Source organism: Podarcis liolepis, assembly GCF_965112155.1.
Source record: "Podarcis liolepis genome assembly, chromosome: 3".
NCBI classification, from domain to species: Eukaryota; Metazoa; Chordata; class Lepidosauria; order Squamata; family Lacertidae; genus Podarcis; species Podarcis liolepis.
Genome location: NC_139557.1, coordinates 95,406,621 through 95,431,446, shown reverse-complemented (window position 1 = coordinate 95,431,446; position 24,826 = coordinate 95,406,621). Strand labels below are relative to the sequence as shown.

Genomic DNA, 24,826 nt, shown 5'->3' with positions numbered 1-24,826 from the left:
ACAAACACAACACTTCTGTGTGCTGGAGATGAAGTTATCCAGAATAGAATGGAGACCAGGTGCTGTAAACAATGCTCGGCGATGTTTGCTTACTGGGAATGCTTTCCAGCAGCTGCAGCAGAGCCTCCTGATTAAGAGCTGCTGATGGGACTGTGGGTGTTCAATTGTGTACATCATTTTTCACATTTGTGTTTTGAAGCCAGTATAACTTGCTGCTTGGGTTTTGTTCCAAGGCAGCAGTGGCCAATTCCATCACCCACCCACCAATTGAAATTGCACAGTCTGCAGAGAGGACTGGACTTTATTTTCAGTATGGCTCTCAACTGACTGAAGCCTTTTTAAAATGATTTATCACTTGCCTTTGCTTAAATCTAAATGCATTTTGCCTATTTCCAAAGCTGCAATGCCTCTTTGAGGCCCTAGAGGGATTTTCAGTTCTTCATCATAGAAATTCTAAACGACCTGATAAACCAAAGTTGCCACATGAAAGAAATAGTTGTCTTTAATATTCCTCCTCATTTTGGGGACCTGGGATATACAGTAATTATTACAGTAATGCACCAAAGTCACAATGGCTTAAGAATGAAGCAAGTTCAAGTCCTATCAGCCAGCATTAGGGAACACTTAAAAGCTGTATTGCCATTGATTCCCACTGCGTGCTGTTTGCTTCAGTTACCTATTTTTACTGAGGAGGGGGGTGGGTGAGGGAGGTCAAGTTTGTTCCTGATGTGCAATGTACATGGTAGCTACAAATGCAGATGGGAAGGAAAAGCCATCGTAAGATTTCCTTTAAATCTCTTTTTGCTATGGAGAGCTGCTAAGTCGATACAGCTGGGAAAGCAATGCCCTTTTCAGTCTCAGTCCCACTGATTCATAGGGAGCTTAAATGTTCAAGCTTGCAGCGGTTGTATTTAGCCATTCTTAGTATATAGCATTCTCTCAATGTCCCAGCTGATGCCTTTGCCTATCAAAAACTTGATTTGTTTTTACATCCAAAGACTGCTCATGCGATCAAGAATTAAAGCGGGGGAAATGGGTAGAAGCTCACTTGTGCTGTGGTTTGGCAAACTCAGTGACAGGAGAATTCCTAGGTAAATTCTCAGCTTCAAAGTTTGGCCACAATTCTGTGCAAGGCCAAATGAAGATTTTACATACCTAACTAGACAAGTCACAAGCCCACCCCCCAAAAAAAAATTTTGGGATGAAGGTTTGAATGCTTTCCAATGACTGGCATTCAGCCACCCTGTAAAAATTGCAGTGCCCCAAGTGGGGCTGGTTTTATTGCCTCCAAAGTGTTGTCTTGTCTCTATTTTTATTTTACTAATTGAGCTTGGACTGCCAATATGTTTCTACTAAATGGAGATTAGTTTGCCCTGGTAAATGAGTCCTCAGAGTAATGAGCAAAAAGCTGCTGCAAAACATGTTTACTTGTAAGTCCTTTTGAGTTCAGTACAAGAGCTTAAGTTTGCCGTTTCTAAGAAGTATTTCTCACATACACGTTGGACTGGTTGGGAAGCAACAATAAACAATGGTTTGTTATGAGCACCAGTCTTGGGATTTCGGCCTTCCATTGTGCTCTGTGTGTATTAGGAGAGGAGAGGTAAAGCTTCTGCTTCTGGTGTAGAAGAAACTGCAGTTTGTTCCACCAGAAGCTGGCCTTTGCTGCAAGGATAATGTTAGGAAATAAGACAAGACTATCCAGTCCCCCTTGAAATTTTGCATGCTTTGATGCCTAGTAAATGACTTGTTTAAAACATGAACAGAGATGAGACACTGCACCTAAGCACCAAATGAAATTTACATTTTTTTTGCTTTGCACCAATGAAGCAAATATGGAAAACCAGTCATCTTCTTTTCTGGGTGGGTGAGGAATTTTGCACACTATTCCTTCAGCCGTATGATGGTATCATTCTTATTACAAAAATGCAAAAAGAAGTGCCTATGTAGGTGTGGGGTTTTGTGAATATACACCTCTCTGCACTGCTGTGCCAAGATACGGATTGTTTTGGCTTCTCAGGAATGTGCCATTTTGGAAGGCAAGGAATGTAGGCCTTGGCTTAATAAGGTAGAATTAAAGTTGCGTCATGTTGCAGGTGCCAGGAATAAGTTTGTTAGAGGAAGTTGGATTCTGGCATTAGATAATACGTTTTTTGCAGAGGGAGAGTCGATGTGAGCTAATTGCTAATCATGTAGACAAGGACCTTATTGTGTTCTTTGGACTCTTCGCTTCTCTTTTAGGAGAACTGGGTCAGAATCGATTGACATGTTGGCCCATGGGGTGAAGTCAATGAGCACATCAGATGTGCTGATTTGTGTTTGTGGGCTTTGGGTTTTAAAAATATGTTAGGTGGCCCACAGTGCTTCTCTTGTCTATGGGTGTCCTTTCAGAAGACAAGTTTCCCATATGGCTGTCACTTACATGCAGAAAATCACATATACTCTTCATATGCACAGTGATGTATGAAAAGTGCATATGTCTATTTTGCTATGTAGATGTGGTGCAGAAACTCAGGACTTCTCACTGTTCATATAGCAGATCAGTGTTAGAAATTCAGATATATAAGCTAGATGCCAAATAGCTCCTTAAACCAAGGTTACAGTCACCAAAATAGAATGTCTAGTTGCCATTTGGGGGCAAGACAGCTCTAAAGCCTTATTTTTCAAATGTTTGACTGACTGTGATTGATTATCAGTTAAACACCTGGCTACTTCAGATGACAACCCTTGAGAACTAAAAGAAGAAAAGTCACTTTATCCAGGGACAGTCCACATACCTATTGGCCTATTCCTACCCCCTTCTTAATGGTGACACAGACAATTCATAGTATAAGGATATTCTTCACAACTGTGAGCAGGGGCTGGGGTAAGTGGAGACAAGATACAACAATTAACTATAATGTTGTTCGCTGCTCCTGCTCAGGCTGCACAGAAAAAAGCATTTTGGTTTCTGAAATTCATTCTGATTGTGCAGATAAAAATATAACTGGTAGAATTCTACAGGATGTGGTATTAGTGTGTGAAAACAGTCCAGATCCAGTGGTTCCCAGGCAGGCACTTCCAGATGGTGGAGATGTCAGGCGCCATTCTGGCGCCCAGGCATCTTGACTCGGTTGCAAGTGGCCAAGAGCCAGGGGCAGATTTCATGCATACATGTGTGCACCCATCAAACACTAGACGCATGAGATCTGTGCTGGTTTCTACCCTGCAGGAAAGAAAGGAAGTGATCTTAATGGTGATGGGGCTTGGTTAGGAGGGAGCGTTACAGCTTGACAATGGTTCTTGGTAATAGCAAGAACTCTCTTGGTGGGTCTGTGTAAGCCTCAAAGCTTACCAAACCAATCCATAGAATTAATTACAATGGAACCTAACAATAATTGTAAAAAAATGCTATTTAATAGTGGGATGTGAGGGGCAGGGGGAAGGAAGAATGCAGATGGGTCTGGTTTTTTTGCAAGATTACATCCTTCTGGAGCAGTCATGTATATGAGGTATTTCATTAATACTTACCTTTAAGTTAAAAAAATATTTGGGCTGCAGTCCCACTATACCTGCATACCAGGGAACTCAACGGGACCTGGGAATTTCTGATTAGATGTGGTTAGAATTATGCTGCTAGTTTGATGTTGAACACGGCTGAGCTGTATTTAATGGGACTGAAAACGAATCGTAACCGCGGATCTCTCTGTAAATTTTCTTTGGTAAATGTTTCTTAAAAAGAAAGCGCTAAATGCCTTGTTGATGCAATAGCACTGCAGTCCTATATGTGTATCTAGAAGTAAGCTCCATTGAGTTCAGTGGGATTTATCCCCACGTAATTGTATATAGGAATGCAAACTAAATTTGTTAAGCCACAGGACACGTTTAGCTTTTGCTGCAAAGGCTATCATTGCTATGTTTTAGTGTGCTACTGCTTGAATTGCAGCCACCACAAAGTGGTGCTGTTGCACTGTAGAAAATGTCCTTTTTGCTTCTTCATTCTCAAATAACGGACAACTAGTGAAGTTCTAAATCCTTAGTGAAAATTAAACTTCTGTCTCTTTTATACCTTCTCAAAGTAGCCTCATACTACCTGCTTCCAAAGCAAAAAACAAATTCAGAGTAAAATTACCAGTGTATTGCTATCCAGATATGAACTTGTTGAACAACAACAACATGGCAGCTTTCTGCTATGGATGATAGACAATTAAGTCATACTCTGAATAGACCCACTGAAATCAGTGGGTCTCCTTTGAGTATGACTATCATCAGATTTTGCCCCATAAGACTGGCTGACACCAAGGAGGCTTTTGGGTAACTAACCAGATACGCTAAATGTTAACTTTGGGTTGAGTTGTTTGTTTGAGGGCTTTATGAAACCCATGTTTTGTGTTGGTGAAATGTGCCAGGTAATGTCTTAATGAAGCTGTATCTTGAGAGTAATTAAAGAGAGGCAGCTTGGATTGCCACATAGAAGCTTTCTTTAAAAGACACTGTTCCCTGGGTTAACTATAGATTAATCCATATTGGGGGGGGGAGAGGTCAAAGTGCACCATGCCATGCTTGTAGCCTGTCTGAAAATAGCCAGCACTCTTGCTACTTAAGCACCCAACGCCCTGTCCTTGCATGCACCTTGTTTGCAGAAATAAAATGAAGCCAGTCCTAAGTTCACATGTGTTTTGAAATCTCCTGGAATGACACGGAGTTGGGAGTTGCACGCACGATCCAAAAGCTTTTTAACTTGATCCACCAAGAGAGATTTGGGAGTATGGGGGAGATGTCGTTGTGCATTCCTGTACACTCTGCAGCGCTCTGTGCTTTCCTGTAGATCCCAGATGTAGTTTTTGTGTTCAACTGCTAGTGCTGAGAGATTAAGTGATGTATGTCATGCATGAGCCAGCCCTCGGATTACTACTAAAACGCTGCATTTCCTACAGATGTCAAAATAAGCTCTCTAACATGTTTGATAATGGAGTATGCTGTAAACTATTTACTGAAGAAGTCTCCGCTTAAACATCTTCAGTTTTTAGAGGTGGGAATCACCCTTCTTTGGGGATTCATGGAGCTTATGTGATTGCCATACAGTGCCAAGCACTCGTGGATGAGGGCTGAGTTTCTAGAGCCATTTCATGTAGGCTTTAGGCCTGATTTTGGTCACCTCGAGGGACCAAAACCATCAGGAGTTTGCGTGCAATTCTCCTCGGTCGCTTTCAATTCAATTGACCATGGTATCCTATGGCTCCGAATTTGAGGCACAATTTTCAAGTGTTTTTGTTAAGTGGCCTCTTCCAAAAGATGTGCTGGCAGACTGTTCTTCTACTCTATTGCATTCATGTTTTGGTGTCTTCCTGGTGGTGGTTCACCCTGTTCTTGACATGGTTGTGCTACCCCCAAAAGGGGCGGGCTGCCTGGGGGATGTTCCAGCATTGTCAGTGAGGCCACATGTTGCCTCTGTAGGCCAGGTTGCCTTTCACCAGTTTAGGTTGGCAGGCATACCAGGTTGGCAGGCATACCTGCTTTGGGTAGATATAGCCCAACTTCAGTGTTCTATGTTGTTCTGATAACCTATGTTTCAGTAACCTGCTGGTTGGACTACTGTAATACATGGGGCTGCCTGGGCCAGGCAACATGATCGGTTTGTAGCAGTGCTTTGTCAGCTCTGCAAGCTCCCAGTCTGGGTTTAGTTGACTTCAGGACTGTGAAGGACTCCCTGCTAAGATCTTCAGTAGAGGCAAGTCTTCTCTTGAGTACCTCCACTCTATGGGGTGTCATGGGTAGCTACTGGAGAAAAACCCCTTTTGATGCTTCTTTGACTTACCGATTTTCTTGCTTTTAAGATGCCTTGTCTTACGTACATTTATTTCTTTTTTCAATTGGATCTTGGGCCTTTCTTTTGTAAGCTCTAGCCATGTGAGTAGGTGTCAGTTGTGAGCTATGTAAGTTGGAGTTTGAGTGAATATATTAATAATAGTAATTTATATGTCACCCATCTGACTGAGTTGCCCCAGCCACTCTGGACAGCTTGCAACAGATTAGAAAACCACAGTAAAACATCAAACATTAAAAACAGGGCTGGCTTCAGATGTCTTCTAAAGTCAGATAATTGTTTAGTGCCATGACATCTGAGAGGAGGGCGTTCCACAGCCGTAGGTGAGAGACTGCTATGATACTAAGAAGGCCCTCTGCGTGGGGGTACTTTCATTACTTTTTAAAGGTTTCCATTACTTTTTAAAGCAAGATCCCTGTAGGGATCAGGTAGCATATCTATAATTCTAAATATAGTCTGTCTTGGATGCTTCCAGTTAAGGAAACTTAATTTGCTTCTGCTTGATATTACCATTTACACTCGTCTCCTTTCCCAACCCTCAGGATGAATCTAGATCGGAAGATGGACCGGCCTGGAGTATATTGCGAGACGACTTCATGATGGGAGCTTCCATGAAAGACTGGGATAAACAGAGTGATGGGGAAAACGCTGCTGGAGAAGACAGTGGAATCAAGGAGGAGAGTGAAAGTGACTCAGACCGATGAAATCCAAAGTGATTCAAAAACTAGTGGGGGGTTTTTTGGGGGGTGGTTAATATAAAGATTCTTGGTTCAAGCAAGGATGCCTTTTTTCTTACAGACGGTCTCTTTTAAGGTTGAGGGGAAACTCGCTTTAACAAAGCATCATCCAACAATCCTGAAATCTGCAGTATTTCCTCTCTAAAGATGTCTAATTTGTACATATTTCCAAAACAAAGCTGTACAGTCAAAACAGCAGCACCTGCCCAGTCGGAAAAAGGGAGGGGTTTTTGCCAAGGTCTCTATGAGTTTAAATATTAACATGATGCTTGCATTTCCACCTCTCTGTTTGTAACTTGGCTAGGTGTTTATCAGTTCATAAAATAAAACAGTGAAATATCCTTACCATGTAAAATTATTTGCTTCTATAGAGACTTAACCTTTCTTGGCTTCGAAAGGCTTTGTAGGTAATAAAGCAACCATTAATGTGTGATTTTGGTCTCTGAGCGTTGATATAACTGGAGACGACCATGAAAACTTAATTTTAAAAGGAGGAGGAAAAGCCAGGAAATGTAGCCATACTGTGTCCTCTCCTTTTTCCATATGTGTGTTTGTGTGTGGAGGGGGCAATGGCTTTGAATTCTCTTTAATATATTAAGTTTGCACTCTGAAAGTTAATTGAAATTTGAGATACCAGGGCTGGGATCCAAAGGACTGTGTAACTAATTCCACACACCCAGGGAGACTTTGGGATTTCTATGCTACGTGATGCATCCCTTTAGAAGCCGAGCGGAGTTTCAAAAACAATTTGTTGCGAAACGACTGTTTTTGTGTTTCTTTTCAAAAGCTTTGTTGGGTAAATAGCAAACAAAATAAAACAAGAGCAACAACAGTGTGTTAAACTGCAAATAAAATTAGGCAGATCCTTCAGCAGATACAGCAAGAAATAAAAAGCTGCCATAATCTGTAGTGGTTGGGTTTTTAAAAATACAAATAAAAGCCATCTAGGCATGCGGAAGCTGTTGGGCCTAGCTCAATCTTTTGAGTCCTCAGAATTTTCTCATTTCTGGAATGAAAATGATCCCAATGGATTGGGGCAATGATAACAACAGAAAAACCGAAGGGAGGAAGGTGACAGAACTTGGCATTCTTGTGCCTGTCCCATCTCCCGTCTGAGATCCTAACCCAATAGCAACATGACGCCTGGAGAACACACTCTTCGCTGAGGCTTCCCCAATCCTCTTCTGCAGGGCCATGGAATTGGAGTGAATTGCTCCCGCTCCCTTTTCTGACCAGAAACTGACTGGGTGCGTCTTGGTCTTGGTGCCTGACCACTGCTTGATGGGTCTACCCACTGAGTGGAAAGATCCCTCTAATTCAAGGAACTCTCTAAGAGTTGAAGGGCAGTAGGATGAGCAAGATTAACCTTCCTCCACTGCAGAGTTTTTGTCTTGGTTCAAGTAGAGCAGGGCTGTCGCAACAGGTCAGTCGTGATCTACTGGTTGATCAAGGGGTGCCCCTGGTCGATCTTTGGACCCCCCAAAAAGAAGCTCAACAATTCTGGTCCATAGAATGGGTAGATCACTGCCAGTGTTTTCGACATTCCTTTAGTAGAGGAAGCAGCTGGCCACTTTCAGCCCTTCAGGTGTCCATCCCAAACTATTCAGTGATTCCCACCTCCCCCCCCCCACTGGTGGCAGATGTGATGACACTCAGGGCTTTTTTCTTTTCCAGGGGGTACTCTTTTTCGTCATTGTTAAAATGTGTGGCGCTTACTGTAACAGCTTCATGGTGAGTGCCAGCACCTATTTTTCTAGAAGAAAAGCACTGGTGACACTTTACCTCAAGCAACATTTATTTTGGATTTAAATTAGAGCCTGTGGCCCCCATGTGCACAGGCTTCAAAACCCACTTGCGGATCACAAGATAATGAAGTAGATGGATGGGAATGTCTGTTATAATAATAGGCATTCATGCTTGATGGCTGGGAGTTTTGGATGGACAAATTTTCTACAATTTTCCTACTGTAACCTATTTGAAACTAGATTCTGTTTCTAGGTGTGCTTTTTTTTATATGAGCTTGAAAACAGCCTCCTGCATCTTTAATCATTTAGTGCCAATATGGCGCTACTGATTTAAACCGCAAGAAACTTGCTCTCAATAAACAAGCCTGCTTTTGAATTCAGTAGAAAGGCACCAATTATACCTAGTGAAATCCTTGTTTGATGTTCCTAATGCATGGAGAGGTGAGGTTAATCTTCCTCTTTAGTAGGGCACCGAAGGAAAATTACATTTGAGCATCTGGATGGGATGGTAAATTGCCAGGTATTGCAGTATACTTCTCCTGTAGCAGCAGATGCAAGCGCTCTTTAATTCGTGATATATATTTTTTAACTAAGGGCTTAGGGCAGGTTACAACTGTTCTTACAAGCAAAACGATTAAACGGAAACAGCTGAAATATAAAACATCAGAGTAAAATCCCAGACAATGTCAATACCAGAATTCCAAATACCAGCTTCAGCTTTTGACTAATCCAGATTCCATTTTGTAGCACTTCTTCAAGGGACAATTTCTGTGTGAACATTCAAAAGATGGAAGGGGGGGGACACACACATCAAAAACACCCTTGCTTTGTCGGCTTGATGCATGGATGGTGTGGTCAAAGCAAGGTAGCCCCCTAGCAATGTGGGGAAAGTAATTACGAGTTTGAGTATAAGCAGTTACTCACATATACATGCAGTGCATTGAAATTATACTTTGTGAAATTTCTAGAATAGAAAGAACCACTTTGTGTGGACCTTTCCACCCAAGCCTCCATGATCCATCCAGGATTACCCTACTAATTTAGTGAACTGTGCTACTTTTATGGTTTTGCTCTGACCTACAAGTTTGGAGCCTGATATTACAATTTTCCCCCGATACTGTTTTTTCAGGGGGTTGGACTAGATGACACTTGGGTGCCTTCTAACTCTTAAGATTCCTTTTTCTTTTTTTGAAATAATTTTTATTGGTCTTACAAAATAAATCACACAATTAACATAATTAAATTTTTAAAAATCAAATTTTTAAAAATCTTCCGAATCTTAGGCCTCCCCTCCACCCCTCCATGGGTCCTTTAAATATCTTAATCAACTGCATATCTTAATCAACTGCGAATTAATAGTTCTCCAAAATCCAACTCCTAGGATTCTGTGTTGGTATTTTTGCATACTGCTTAAAGATTCTTAAATATTAAGCTGCTTAGAAATGCTTTTAAATAAATATACTCGAAGGTGCCATAGGACTCTTTGTTCCTTTACATATTGATCTAAAATAATCAGTTTTTGAAAAGTTGGGCTAGGGCCAAGTTCCTGTAATATCGAACCAACATTAGCTTAGCTTATGCATTTGTGAGGTATGTATAAAAGGAGCTGGGATTTAAAACCCAGTTTCAAGTTGTGAGTTTCATTTGTTTTCTTTCTTGCCGATAGTATAGTGGCCCTGGGAACAGATCGTGAATCAGATCCCTTCACAGATAGGCTGCTCAGCAACAAATAGTACTTTGCTTTGGAGCAATCTTCAAAGCAATAAAATAAAGAGGAATACAATCTTTAAAAAGCAAAGTTAAACATTTAGAATAAGACATTATCCCAAAAGGAGTATTTTTAAGAACTGCATGTCTGCCCCTGCACTGTAGAACATAGATTCTGGAACAGAACTTGATTTCCTAGGAGATGTTCTTCGTATAATGAAAGGGTAGGTTGTCCTCATGGTGGCAGTGATTTGAAACTGGAAACCATATTTGTCAAAAGGATGGTTAATTCTTAGGCAGTTTGACTTCTAATGCATGGTTATCTAGTTTTACTGAAATGTGTGTGGCTGATACTGCTAATTCTTCTTTGGGATGGTTTATGAAGCATTCCTTGCTTTGTGCGGCACGCCCAAATAGTATTTGACCTCTTTGTTGCTCTCCTGTGGTTTCCATCCTCGGGTGGGCATGTGCATTCCTCAGGTGTGCTCAATTTGGGCTCTGTAAATGGAAGCAAGGGGCTTCCATTGAACTAGATCCTTGCACAAGTGGAACAACTTCACTTTGCTTCCCCGTTCCCCCTGCCTGCGTCTTGCGCCACATCCAAATTTGCTTTGGAGACTTGGGGGGCAGGGACCCATAAAACAAAATTTAAGAAGCATGGAAGGGGGAAGTCTGCTGGGCAAGAAAAAAAAATCATTCCGCTAACGCAATGTGTTACTTATCGCTATGTTGAATACAACCCAAGGTCTGTAGTGAGTAATTTAGCCACCAGTGAGCCTTGCAGTAACCTTGTGAAATAGTTTCTCATCTGTAAAATGGGAATAACTTGATGTTGACAAGGTGCTGAAACCATTACAAATAAGGCTACGGCTGACTATGGATTTGGACCAGGGTGGAAAATGAAGGTAGAGAGGGGTGTGTGTCTGTGAGCCTCTGGCTCCTGTGTGACTGGGATGCAGAGAATTGTACAAAGACAGTGGTGGCATCTGCCATCCCAGCCCATTTTTGCCACTTGATGGCTGCCCATGGCTGACTGCCACCTCTGACTGGAAAACGCTCGCCATCCCTGATTTAGACCCAGACATTCCATGTCTGTGTCCAACACCTGATGGGATGTGGGGGCCACTTCCTTTTTCATCTTGCGTTTGTCTGTTGCCGTGACACATCATGAAATCAGTCCTGGTGTTCCTGTACTGAGCCAGCTTGAGACCAGTAATTGACTCTTTACATTGCTTTTTCAGCTCCTGAAAGGCTGTGAATAAATCTTAATTATTTTACTCCTTTCAGCCATTCGTTTTTTGTTTTGTTTATGTTTTTTAAGAATCTTTCAGCCATGATGCAATCATCTGAATTCCAGGCCATTCCTCCTCCTAATTAACCTGCTTTCATCATCCTAATAAAGTTATCCAAATGGCAAAGTGTAATTTAGATTAATTTGCTTCTCCCTGCAAGTCATGTTATTCAAGTAGTTAGATTTTCCAGCCAGATAGCATGCATGGTTGGTGACAGTAAATGTGAATGTTATGTCAACAGCAGGGAGCAGAAGAATTAAAGAAAGCCAAATGAAGACCATTTGGGTCAGGAACTGAGCGCAATGAGCGGATCTGAACATTTTCTTTAGAAGACATGTATAGACCCAGTTGGGGATTGTTGGCCATTCAGTTTTTGATGAAGCATAGATAAGGATAGCTTTTGGTCTCTTCACTATTTCCCACATGTAGACCTGTTGATAAAAAAACTAAATACTTGGCTGCTTGTGCAAGGGACCCCTGACCATTAGGTCCAGTCGTGACTGACTCTGGGGTTGCGGCGCTCGTCTCGCTTTATTGGCCGAGGGAGCCGGCGTACAGCTTCTGGGTCATGTGGCCAGCATGACTAAGCTGCTTCTGGCGAACCAGAGCAGCGCATGGAAACGCCATTTACCTTCCCGCTGGAGCAGTACCTATTTATCTACTTGCACTTTGATGTGCTTTCGAATTGCTAGGTGGGCAGGAGCTGGGACTGAGCAACGGGAGCTCCCCCGTCGCGGGGATTCGAACTGCCAACCTTCTGATCGGCAAGCCCAAGAGGCTCAGTGGTTTAGGCTGCAGCAATAATTCACTGGATGTTTGCATAAACGCTGGCTAATTTAAACGAACAATGAAGGATGCTTTGGGGCCAGAGCACAGTCAAAAGCATTTCCATACAATGCAACGTGGTTTGTCATCAGTTTTGCCCAGACTTACAATCGTATTATGTGACCCGGCAATGATGCCTGTGGTCCAGTGTAACTTTTCCAAGGCATTGAGCCATGGGAGCTGACCTTATTTCACTTTACTAAGCCAAGATAGTAATGATCCTTTTGGCTATGCATGCAGTTTTTGTACCACCAACCAACCAAGTCTCCCATTAGCTACAGTTTCCCATTTTGTTAACTAGGGTTAACATCACTGGAATATGCCAGGAGGTTAAGCCATGATTTGAAGTTGGCTTAACATCCTGGCTTGTTCCAGAGCTGTTAACCGCGGCTCCCCAGTTTGAGTGAAACGGGAAACTCTAGTTAATGGAAGACAGCCTTGGTTTGTCTGCTCCCGCCATAAAGGGAGGAGCGAAAGGGCTGCAAGGCTGGCCAAAATGCTTGTTCATATCTTGGCTTGTTAAGATGGGAAATGATAATCTGAACTCTCCCAGTATGCGGCCCGGCAATGATGCCTGCGGTCTAGGAGAGCTTTTACAGTGCATTGCAACCACAAGAGTTGCCATCAGGAGGCTGAACTGTGCCTGGATGTGCCAGGCCTCATATTATTTTTCACTGCATCCATGTGGGTAGCAGGGATGCCTCAGGTGGAAGTACTTTGTTCGCCCCTGAAAGTAGGTTCGGGGGAAATCTAAAACGTTATTGAGATGTAATAAAGCAATATATTTATGTTGCATTGGGAGTGACTGGTTAAAATAGTTCCTGATACTGAGGTTGCATTTGTGCAAACCTGGCTCAGCAGTTTCCTCTGCCAAATTATTCTACTTTCTTGATTAATCAAATCATTCTGCCAGTAATGATACCTTCAATCATTTTGTCCTTTCTGCATTTGAAGCTAGGGAAATATGCCAGTTCAACCTATGGTATTTATTTTTAATGTAATTACATCTATAGAACTGCCTTTCTTCCATGATGGAAGTCAAGGTGGAAGTTACAAGCTTATTAAACTCTTACCAGAAATGTCTAATGTTTGAAACTAGTAAGCTTGAACTTTGTTGCACCTACACTATAAATGGGGGAAAAATTGTTCAAATCTGCTTTGCATTCCCCCCAATTAAATCTCAGAATTATTTATTTATTTATTTAAAAGCTATATTATTTAACTCTAGTCATATTACAGTGACACCACTGTTTTATGTTGTGCTCTCAGAAGAATGGACATGATGAAAGATTTTTTTAATCATCATAAATTTCAACCACATCTTGACACTTCTAAATAGGGCTGAGGACCACAGTACCTTAAGGACTGCCTCTCCCCATATGAGCCGCCCAGACCCTGCACTTGTCATCTGAGGCCCTTATCTGTGTGTCCCCCAAGTGTTTTGGAGAATTACAACATGAGGACGGGTATTTTCTATGGTGGCTCCTCATTTGTAGAACGCTCTCCCCAGAGAGGCTCGCCTAGCATCATCAGATGTCAGACGAAAACATTCCTCTTTACCCAACAATCTATGGCCTTTAAAAAGGCTGCTACCATTTTTCCGTGATTGTTTTAATTTTTGGTATTATTATTCTTATGCTTTGTAAATTAAATGTTTTAAATGTTGTACACCGCCATGAGATCTTCGGATAAAGGGTGGTATATAAATTAAATAAATATTTTAAAACAGCAAATTATATGTTGTACTGCAAAAATAATCTTGCCTTCCTTACACTGTTCGTTATCACCTCCTGAGGAAACTCTCATTAATGTGAGATCTATTTGTGGAAAACTAAATATGTTGCATAATAATATTCTCTCCCCCCCCCCAATATTTTATTGTGCCTGCTGTAACTGTTGAATTGGCATTTAATAGGCCGTATTCTGTGAGATGCCCAGAGCACTAAATGTTGGCCACACAAACATTTAGTAAATAAGGATACAGTAATGTTCTTATGTTTTGGACCAGAAAAGGATAGGTCCCTGTTCTGAGAAGCTTACAGTCTAAAATTTGACACAAAGGAAAGGGAGGCAAGAGGCCAATAGGTTAAGGTAGGACAAGGGGTAGTTTTTTGAGGACGGGAGATAACAGCATTTGAGAACTATCAACTTCCCTACATTTCCAAATACTTAAAGAGTAGTATCCAGTGAAGGAGATTCATTAGAGCAATGATCCCCTCCCTCTCCTTACACCCCTGCCATCAGCTCTCAAGGGTTAGGAGACCCCTAAAATATATATATAGCAGTGTATGGGAAAGGTAGAGATATTCCATTGTGCAGCCCGAAGCCCTTTTATGAACTGCTTCATAGGAACCACCCTTCGTTTTTCACAGCTGAAGTCTCCCAGGCTACCATCTAAAAACAAATATTTCTTACGACTATTGTCTGTGGGGAGGTAGGTACCTGGGCTTCATTTGTCTCTTCATAAATAAAGAGGTTTGGCCCCTCTAGTGGCACCTGAGTTTCTGAGAAATACATAGATCAGGAGGTTGAGTCTGTTTATAGCTATTTTGGGGCACTTTCTTCAAGCCCAAGGCATGCTAGGCCACTGGGTGAAGTGACTTGTAGGTTGTAGATGAGGGTGGTCAGTGGTTTCTAAAGTCGCATCGATATATTCTGAAATATTGGCACTAGGGACGAAATGGTTGGATGATGTTCTCAAAGCTACCAGCATGAGTTTGACCAAACTGAGGGAGGCAGTGGAAGACAGGAGTGCCTGGCGTGCTCTGGTCCATGGGGTCACAAAGAGTCAGACACGACTAAACAACTAAACAACAACAGGGGGGCTACGAAAACCCCAGATTTCAAGTCACTTTCCACGTCTAGCAAAATCTGCTGACTCTGCACCTGCTCAATGTGCATTTTCTTACTTTCGTTCCTTGGCTCTTGTGCTCCACATGCAAACTGGTTTGCAGGCCGTAAAAGTAGCTCTACCAAAGTCATGGAGCCTGGAGTAAATGTGAGGTTTGAACGAGGGACAGCTGAGAGCCAACTATAAGCTTGGGTGGCCTTTGCAGCTGTTTGCCACTTTATTTTAAAGGTGGATTAATTTGGGAATGCTATAGAACAATCTCTCAGGATTCTAAACCGAATAAGTAGAACAGCTGAATGAAAGTGAAAATACTGATTTATATGACAGGTTTGGTTTTTGGTTTTTTTTTTTTTTAAAAAAAAGGATATATGAAAGAGGTCCTAGATGTGCCTCTTTTTAGATGAGAGATGTGCTGCTGAGAAGGCAAAGCTATTATTGTCATGAGAGAAATGCTGGTTCCATTGCCCACTATGCCAGCTTGCTGTAAGCTGCTGAGGCAGCATATCTGAATCAGCCTGGCCTCTGTCATGTCTCTTCTTCTCTGCTGTCTCCTGAACCACACTGTGCTCTTGAATTGCCTAGAGCTGGCCCTATCATTAGGCAGAGTGAGGCAGCCTCCTCAGGCAGCAGTGCGGAGCAGAGCTTATGGCAGGTGTGGGCAGTTTTGCTTGTACCGGGTGTGGGAGCTTTGCTTCTCCAGAATTTGCTGGACTACAACTTCCAGCATGGTCAACGGCTGGGAATTATGGGGGTTTTAGTTCAGCAGCATCTGAAGGGCCAAATGTACCCCATGCCTGGTTTATACCACATGGTCTGCCCTGTAGGACCAAGCTAGCCTGGTCCCCTCAGCTATGTTGCCCCATTACAGTGGTACCTCGCAAGACGAATGCCTCGCAAGACGGAAAACTCGCAAAACGAAAGGGTTTTGGTTTTTTGAGTTGCTTCTCAAGACGATTTTCCCTATGGGCTTGCTTCGCAAGACGGAAACGTCTTGCAAGTTTGTTTCCTTTTTCTTAAAACCGTTAATACAGTTGCGACTTGACTTCGAGGAGCAACTCATAGCACGCGGTGTGGTAGCCTTTTTTGAGGTTTTTGAAGACTTTGGTGATTTTTGAAGCTTTTCCAAAACTTTTCCAACACCGTGCTTTGCAAGACGAAAAAACCCGCAAGACGAAAAACTCGCGGAACGAATTAATTTCGTCTTGCGAGGCACCACTGAACCAGTGTTCAAGTAAGATTTCACTCCCCGTTTTGTCAGTTTCTGTATGCAGGATGTGGAGTCCCAGTTTATCCTTTGCCCCGGGGCAGCAGATTATCTCTCACAGGCCCTGCCAAGTGGATCTTCTGCCTTTTAAGACTGGCAAAGAGAGAGAGGATTTCTTCCTTGTGAGGTTTTCCACTATTCAGTTTCCATACCTAAAGCCAGTGTGAAGCTTTTCCTAGACAAACTTTCACCTCCCTCACTTGAAGCTGTTGGCAGATGGTCCATTGTTTAGAATTAAGCGGTTAGAATGGTCATGAGGATGACAACACAGCGTCACAGGCAGTGATTGGGAAGGCTTCCACATTGCTGCCAAATTTCATCTTATGTCATTACAATGAGGGTTTTGTGTTCTAAAATTGTATTTGTTGGGGAGAGCCTTCTTTCAGCTGTTTACAAGAACCATCTTAGTCCCAGCCTACAACTTGGAGAGAGAGAGCGTGAGAGAGAAAGAACACAAATTAAAGGTTTTTTTGAATAAGACTTCAATCTGCCTTAGGACTGTAACTACCTTGCCACAGAGAAGGGAAATTGTGCAACTCTCTGACGCTTGTTGTCATTGTGCAGCGCATGAAAATTACCTCTTAAATTCCAAAACATATTTTTCCTCCAACAATGGTCTTTAGTGTAAGAAACATAGCCAGCCTTCTTATGTAATGACTTGGTCGTCAGCAGATGCAGAAGGAGTCTTACCTTTACGTCTTACATAGTGCATTTGCACTTAACAATGTAAAAAGAAACCACAAGATTGTTTTTAAAAATCTAGATCACTTAATTTTTAAGTTAACAGGAAACAGAAGATCCTTATGCTCAAGAAAGTAACTTTCCAGGTGTCCCTATTTTTGTCATGAGAGAGTGAGAGAATAATAATAATAATAAAAAGTATGTGGAAAAGGACACCATTGTATTCACATGCCTGTGGTGGAGTATGTATGTTAGGAAGTTGACTTTAGAAAAGTACATCTCTTTCCAGAATGTAGAGTTCAGAAATGTATTAAAGTCAAGCCCCAGACTTCTTTTGGGGCCTGCTTAGGCCTAAATGTAACACAAACGAGCGAAAGGAAAGTGAAATTAAAGGAAGGCAAATGCTTTGCCACTAACTGCTTAATTGGGGAACATATTGCAATGCAATGGTGGGCTTAGTTTGAGGATACTTATGCTGTCCCGGGAGGCATTTGCTTTCAGGACATCAAAGCCTGCATTCAGGCATCATCCAAACTGAAAAATGTCATGTCAGCCTTCATGTCAAGAGTTCTTTCCTCTTTTGTCAAACTTGTATTAGTTACAGAGGAATGAGATCTTTGCATATAATTTCCTGATAGAAATGTAGAAGCGAGTGAAACTCATTCTAGCAGTCAACTCCTAAGGAGCCATCTCTTAAGGGCTGAGAGGTCTTTGGGGCCCCCAATAAAATATTTGAGTGGGCTGCTCCCCCCCCCTCAAGTTGACAGGCATTGCCATTCAAATGGTGTCCGTGCTCCATGTTATGTGATTGATTATGCAGGGCAGGGCTTACTTGACACCCCCCCCCCAATATTTTATTCAAGTTGGCACCCCGACTGTAAATCTGCTAGTCTTGAGATGTACCTCAGGATTCTTTGTTGTTATACACATAGTACAGGATTGGGTACTTAGGTTGCGCCCATCATGTTTGTGATATACAGTGGTACCTTGGGTTAGATACGCTTCAGGTTACAGCTAACCCATAAATAGTACCTCGGGTTAAGAAGATTGCTTCAGGATGAGAACAGAAATCGTGCTCCAGCAGCATGGTGGCAGCAGGAGGCCCCATTAGCTAAAGTGGTGCTTCAGGTTAAGAACAGTTTCGGGTTAAGAACGGACCTCCGGAATGAATTAAGTACTTAACTCAAGGTACCACTGCAATATGTAGAGTATATACCTGTGCATGTTCATGTACCGGCCATTTGTGCTGTCCTCCCTTTCTGAAGGGTCTATATTTTTAGGGTTCACTTAAGTCTACAAGAGATCACCTATGGCTTGACGTTATCTTACCAAATCAAGCTACTGCGGGATTCTTGTCATGCAAGAAGTATGGCCATATGACTAAACTTCGGCTGCTATTTCTGAGTGCTGAGATATTTAGGATTCTGCCAAAGATAACAAATAATTGCTCTGGATTCTATGTTTAGGAAGAGGTCAACAGCCACGCTGATTCACAGGCCTAATTCATGCACAGACCCTCTGTAGTTGTAGCAGGAGTAGGGGATTCACGATGGTTTACAGCCACAATATGCCAGCCTTTTGTGTCTGCATGGATGATTTGCTTGCTCTTCCTTTTATCCCTAGGTTTGACGGGGGGACTTGAATTCCCTGCTTTGAACCATAAAGTGCAGCGAGCTGGAATGTTTCCATGTGATTCTCTATCCTATCTTGCATTTAAATTCTTCCTTGTGTGCCATCAAGTGGTCTGTAAGTGATGATCAGGACATATGTCCGGTAAGGGGAAGCTGTGATCCTTCAGATGTTGTTGGACGATAAATCTATATTTATTCCAGGTAGCAACCATTTGCAGACATTGTTCATGTGAAGAGATCTCCCGTGACATTAGGAAGTTTGTAAGCATTTAGTAACTGATGGACCTTATTGCATTTATACTTGGGGCAAGCTGTAACCCCCCAACCCCCCCCCACTCTACAAATGAAACCAAACCAATATAAGAACATAAGAATAGCCGGCTTGCTCTGGCCAGTGGCCCATCTAGTCCAGCATCCTGTTCTCAGTGACCAACCAGATGCCTATGGGAAACCAGTGAGCAGAACATGAGCACAAGCGCCCTTTCCCCTTCTGTGGTTTCCAGGAAATGGTATTTGGAAGCATTGCTGTCTCTAGGTAGAGCTTAGTCATCCTGGCTAGTGGCCACCGATAGCCCTCTCCTCCATGAATTTGTCTAAACTTCTTTTCATCCCATTCAAGTTGGTGGCCATCACTGCCTCCTGGGGGAATGAGTTCCACAGTCTTGACTATGAAGAAGTGAAAACAGGGTTTACATGCTATGCCAACCTTCCCATACCTGGTGCCCTCCAAATGTTTTGGAACAACCCCCCCCATACCATCCCCAGTCAGAACAGCTGTGCTGGCTAGAGCTAATGGGAGCTGCAGGCAAAAACATCTGGAGGGAAGACCTTTATTGGGATCCTACTGCGCAATAACTACCTAAGCACTGTTTGTATGTGTGTAATTCTGAATAAAATCCCAAACAGCTCATTGTTCCTCGTTGGCATCCGTCTGCCTGGGAGCCAATGGAGAGGTGAGGTCAATTTGTTGGAAGGTTGTAGCACCTGCGGTGGCTCTAGAAACAGATGCGGGAGAGACATATTTTATGTCGTATACAGCGGTACCTTGGGTTACAGACGCTTCAGGTTACAGACTCCACTATCCCAGAAATAGCACCTTGGGTTAAGAACTTTGCTTCAGGATGAGAACAGAAATCGCATGGTGGCAGCGGGAGGCCCCATTAGCTAAAGTGGTCTTCAGGTTAAGAACAGTTTAAGGTTAAGAACGGACCTCCAGAAAAATTAAGTTCTTAACCCGAGGTACCACGGTATATGGCTCCTTCAGATGGCAAAAAGAGGTGGGAACCACATGAGCCAACTCCTAGGGGCCGAGGCCCCTTTGGCGCCCCCCCAAAAAAATATTTGAGAGGGCTACACCCCCTCCAAAGTTGATGGGCTTTGCCATTTAAATAGTGTGCATGCACGTGTCCAATTATGCAGGGCGGGGCTTACCTGACACCCCCCCCCCAAGTTGGCACCCCGGTGGAAACCAACTTTTTGCATAGTCTCTCTTATCTTTTCGAAGCTGGCTTTAAAAGTAGGGGCTCCTTAAATCTCACCGGATTCCTTTATTTCAAGACGCGTGAAATAGTGTGCCCTTTCTCTCCATAAAGGAGGAAATCTTTAAGTTGAGAGCTGGCCTGGCCCAAGGAAACTAATTCCCTTGGCCGCGGACGGGGCTCCCCGTCTCCTTCCCTGGCCCCGGGGTCGAGGGGCGCCTTGGCCCCACCAGTGACAGAATGCGACGGCAGAGGAATCTTCCGCTGGCGCCTCCGCCGGCAACCCCCGCGCGTCACCTCGCCGGGGAGGCCAAGCACACGCGCGCACACGCGGTGCGGGCAGCCCTTATAAATTCTCCCTCTGCCGGCCCAAGCCCGCGATGTTGCTCTCGGCCGGCGAAAGGGTCTCTCTCTCGCTAGGGCAGGAGCGGCGAGAGGGGCGGACCTGGGGCTGCGCTTCAAGCCGGGGAGGAAGAAGTTCTGGGCAGCAGCAAGAAAGCACCTACTCGGGGGAGGAAGGTGCCAAGCAAAGGAGGAGGAGGAGAAGAGAGGCTGCCTGGAAGACTCCAACTCTTGCAGTCCACTCGAAAGGAAAAAAGAAAGAGGTTGGGGAAGGAGCAGCTCAGCTCGCTTGACTGTGTCATCGGTTTTTCTCCTTCTTCTCTCCTTTTGTTTTTTAATTGTGGAAGAGGAGGGAGCTCCTGGAAAAGTCGGGCAGCCAGAAGTAGCCAGAGGAGAAGAGGGAGACTAGCTGGCTGCTTGGGGAGCAGCAGGAGTAGCAGCGAGAGGAGCAGCCCGCGGGCCCGGGGAAAAGGAGGAGCAACTCCACGCGGGTGCAGGAGACGGCGGGGAACCCGGCGCAGCCACCTTAAGGCGCCCGGCCGCGCGCCCCTGGCACGGCTCGGCTGCTCCCCCGGCGTGCGCGCACACGCATCCAAACAAACACGCACACACGTGGGCGCTTGCCGCCTCCCAGCGCGCTGGGGCGCCGGCCCCTCGGCCAAAGGGGGAGCTGCGGACTGTCTCCGGCAGGAGGAGGAGGAGGAGGACCGGGGGGCGGCATCCCCCCTGGACGGGCTTCCCTCCGACTACCAGCCGGTGCCATCTCACTTGAGGAGCGCGAGAGCTCGTGGGAAGCTGGAGATCCGCGTCTCGGAAGCCCGCAGTTGAATTGGTGGCCAGTTGCCTCTCTCTTTCTCTCCACCCGCCCAAACCCCTTCAGCTCTCTAAGAAACTATTGACGTGATTATTATTATTATTATTTTTCTTTCGGGTTTTTTTATTATCAGTATCGCCCCTCTTTTTTTCCCCTTCCTGGCGGAAGCGCAGCTACCATTGCTGATTTGCTGTGGTGGTAACAACCTGCTTAAAAAGAAAATCTTTGCAACCTGTTGCAGCTATTTTCGAAAAAAGAAAAACCGCTCATCAACCTGTTGCAGTTTTTAATAAGAAGCGACTGCCGGGTTGAACTTGCTGCTTCTGCTGCAACGCCACGGCTGCTCGCAATCGTGCGACCCAAATCCCAGCATTTTGGAGGCCAGAAATCCGGTGCAAGCTACTGTTTGGACTAGCGATCTGTTGCATTCCTCCCATCTCTCCAAAATTTATAATATATATATAAATTCTCAGCCTTATTCTCACGCGTCCACATAAGCAAGAAGACCGGAGGGGGGAGGGGGGAAAACAGGTCACTTTCCCGTTTTTTTGGGGGGGGGGTAGGTGAGAAGGTGAAGAGTGAGAAAACGTGCTTTTTGGTGCTTTCTCTCTCAACCTTCCTAAAAATGCACTGCTACCTGTGGAGCGTCTTCCTCACCTTGGATCTGGCCGCGGTGGCCTTCGCCCTGTCGACGTGCAGCACCCTCGACATGGATCAGTTTATGCGCAAGAGGATCGAAGCGATCCGGGGGCAGATCCTGAGCAAACTGAAACTCAACAGCCCTCCGGAAGAGTACCCGGAGCCCGAGGAGGTTCCTCCGGAGGTCATCTCGATCTACAACAGCACCAGGGACCTGTTGCAGGAGAAGGCGAACCACAGGGCAGCTACTTGCGAGAAGGAGAGGAGCGACGAGGAGTATTACGCCAAAGAGGTTTACAAAGTAGACATGCAGCCTACTTTCCAGTCCGCAAGTAAGTGCGAATGCGCGCGCCGGCGGCTGTTTGGGGGCAGAAAAACGCGCACGCGGTCAGAGCGAGCCTTGCTAAGTGCTGCTGCCGCCGGATCAAAATCTCTAGAAAATAATATAGGCTGTCCTGACTGTTTAAGCACAGCCCAGGGGTACAGCTGCCCAAGAATGAAATAAAATTTGGGGTTGCCTCTAAGAATACCGGGGCCCCTCCCAATTTCAAATATTTCTGCATTTTAAATATTTTTCCAGATCTGGTTCTGTGATGCTGGGGTGGAGACGAGATACGGAGAGGGCAGGTGAACGAAGCCCCTTTGCACCAGAGGGAGGTCTAACGAACTGAAATCTGGAATCCTTGCTGGGGTTTATGTTGAGATCAGGCTCCTCTGTCGTGGGGATCATCCCCCTGTTTTTCTGTGTGGGACCTCAGTCCTGGCACATGACACATAGTCTCTAGAAGGGGATTCTCCAGAGCATGTGCAAAGTGCTTTTCCTTTGCCTCCCTACTGGGCAGCAAATCGTGAGATCCAGAGTTAAGGGCTTCCTGGGAATACTGTGCGACTCCCACCTAATCTTTGTCTCTGGCACCTCTCATTTTGGAATCTAAGCACCCGGGAATCACCCTTCGAAAAGAAGGGGACATCTGGCAGTTCTCCTACCTCACTCCCATCGTTTTTGGCAGTGCCTGGTGCCTTCCGATGCCAGATACATTAATAAGCCTCCTTATCTGTTCTCATCCTCAAATTCCCTCTGTTTATTTTTCAAAGCCCTCCCCTCCGCCCCCACTTTGGGTGGGAACAGTGGCTTCTCAATCTGTTCTCCCTGGATGCTCTCCATCCAGGCTTTGCCTGCCCCTAGCCAGCCAGCAATCATTGTATGTTTCCCCTTAGTATTTGGCCAACACCTGGGTCAACAAAATTTCCCCTTAATAGGATTAGTTTACTTTGTTAAAGCCCACCCCCCCTACCCACCCCAAAAGTATTCTCTCAGCTCTTTTCTTATCACCTGCCTAGCCCCCCCTCCCCCCGCTTCAGTTCAGTTGGTAGCTTCCAAAGCTGATCACTTCACTTCCCACTGCTGGTTTGTGTCTGATATGGGCAGTGGTCCATTTCAATGTACCTTGGAGAGAGGGGAGCAATCTAGCTCAGTAGTGTATCCACCCCAAAACTGAGTTTCTTTTGAAGCTGGCTGCTGCAATTGGTACAAGCAAAAAAGGACAGATCCTCCAGGAAGTGCCTCTTTAGATCCTATTTTCAATTTAGTTGTTCCCATTTGTGGTGACCTTATTTCCAGGTACAAAATGATACTCCCTTAATTCTTTTTTTTTTTTAAGTCCAGCTTCCTGGACACAGTCTGTGAAGGCTTCAGCTGGAACTGATTATGTGCACTCTTTCCTGAAAAATAAATTAGAGCTTGAAAGAGCTGGCTCTGTGCATTGGGCCAGAGCCACTGTGGTCCAGAGACTTAGTGTTTGGAGGTGGGAGACATGAATTCAAATCCCACCTCCGACTTGGACTTGTCGGTTTGGCTTTGGCCGGCTGACTCTTGTCTAGCAGCCGTTCTGAGGAATTCTATGCATTTGCTCAGAATATCGAGCCCAATGGGCTTTGTACCCGAGTAAGTGTGCATAGGATTCCAGCCTTGCTGTGCAGTAAATGACAAGCTTACTCAGAAGTAAGTTCCACTGCGTTCAACAAGGATAGCAGCCTTAGTCTCTTCAGCTGTAAAATGGACCCATTCACATTCCACTGTAGTCAGTTCACCTTTTTTGCCAGCTGGGGTGGGTGGGTAGGAAGGGAAGAATACGTAGAAAATCAAACCCCAATGTCGATCATTGTAGGAAACTTCGTATGAGAAAAAAACGAGGCAGCTTTACTACATGGCTAGGCTAAGTGTTTCTTTTCCCTGATTTGTTTTCCAGTCTTCCCCCTCCCCTCCCCCCCACCCTTATAACTTTATTTGATACTCATATACTTGGTCTGTCTCTGAAAAGCGCATACCTCTTTCCGAAATGCGTAATGCAGCCACCTTGGCAGCTTTAGCCTAGACTTTCTAATTGTAGCCTCTTCTATTTATTTTGAAGGCAACCAAGGTGTAGCTTTTTGAGGCTTGCTGGGGCTTGCTAGCGAGAGTCCCAGGATGCCAGCCAGGGAACTCAGAACCCCTCCCCCCTTTCTCCTTGTGCTGCTGCCTCCCCCCTTTTTTATTTGTTAAAAATGACAATCTCTGGAAGAGGACACCGCTGGCAATCAAAGGGTTTTATTATTGCAATTAAGGCACCATCCAGAATGTCTGTGATAAATGTGCTCCACCCTTGTTGCCCCAAGGGAAGGAAGACTTTGTCAAGTGTGCTGGAGCCAAGTTGGTATGCGCAAGCTCTCTAGCGTAATTTGTAGCAATAACATTGAGACACAGAAGAGAATGGCAAGGCTGCTCCCCCCCCCCTTCTTCTTAAATAGACGTTTCACCCACCCACACTGATCTTCCGCTGGCTCATTGGAGATCTCTTTGTTTGTTCCGCAGGAGTCTGTGCTCTGAGACTGTTTACCAGCCAATCTATAATCCTAGCAGCATCTTGATCTAGGCTTATCACCTTTTAGCTGGAGATTTTTGTTTTGTTTTGTTTCTGACATCTTTCTAACCACACTTCTCCTCCCCGTAAAGAGGCAACGCTAGCCTGGCTAAACAT

General features: G+C 44.4%; 3 protein-coding genes across 3 annotated transcripts in view; 2 read left to right on the top strand and 1 right to left on the bottom strand.

Moving 5' to 3' along the window:
- RRP15 (ribosomal RNA processing 15 homolog) overlaps positions 1 to 6,881 on the top strand; it is a 32,210-nt gene extending 25,329 nt beyond the window's left edge. The window contains exon 5 of the mRNA XM_083495994.1: positions 6,346 to 6,881. Coding sequence (XP_083352120.1) covers positions 6,346 to 6,507 — 162 coding nt within the window. The 3' untranslated portion in view covers positions 6,508 to 6,881. The remainder of the gene's footprint in view (positions 1 to 6,345) is intronic.
- Positions 1 to 24,826, bottom strand: part of LOC310702742 (uncharacterized protein) — a 601,527-nt gene that overhangs the window by 50,460 nt on the left and 526,241 nt on the right. The gene's annotated exons all lie outside the window — the stretch shown is intronic.
- TGFB2 (transforming growth factor beta 2) overlaps positions 20,346 to 24,826 on the top strand; it is an 82,580-nt gene continuing 78,099 nt past the window's right edge. Inside the window, exon 1 of the mRNA XM_083494659.1 lies at positions 20,346 to 22,141. Within this exon, the coding sequence (XP_083350785.1) occupies positions 21,796 to 22,141 (346 nt within the window). The 5' untranslated portion in view covers positions 20,346 to 21,795. The remainder of the gene's footprint in view (positions 22,142 to 24,826) is intronic.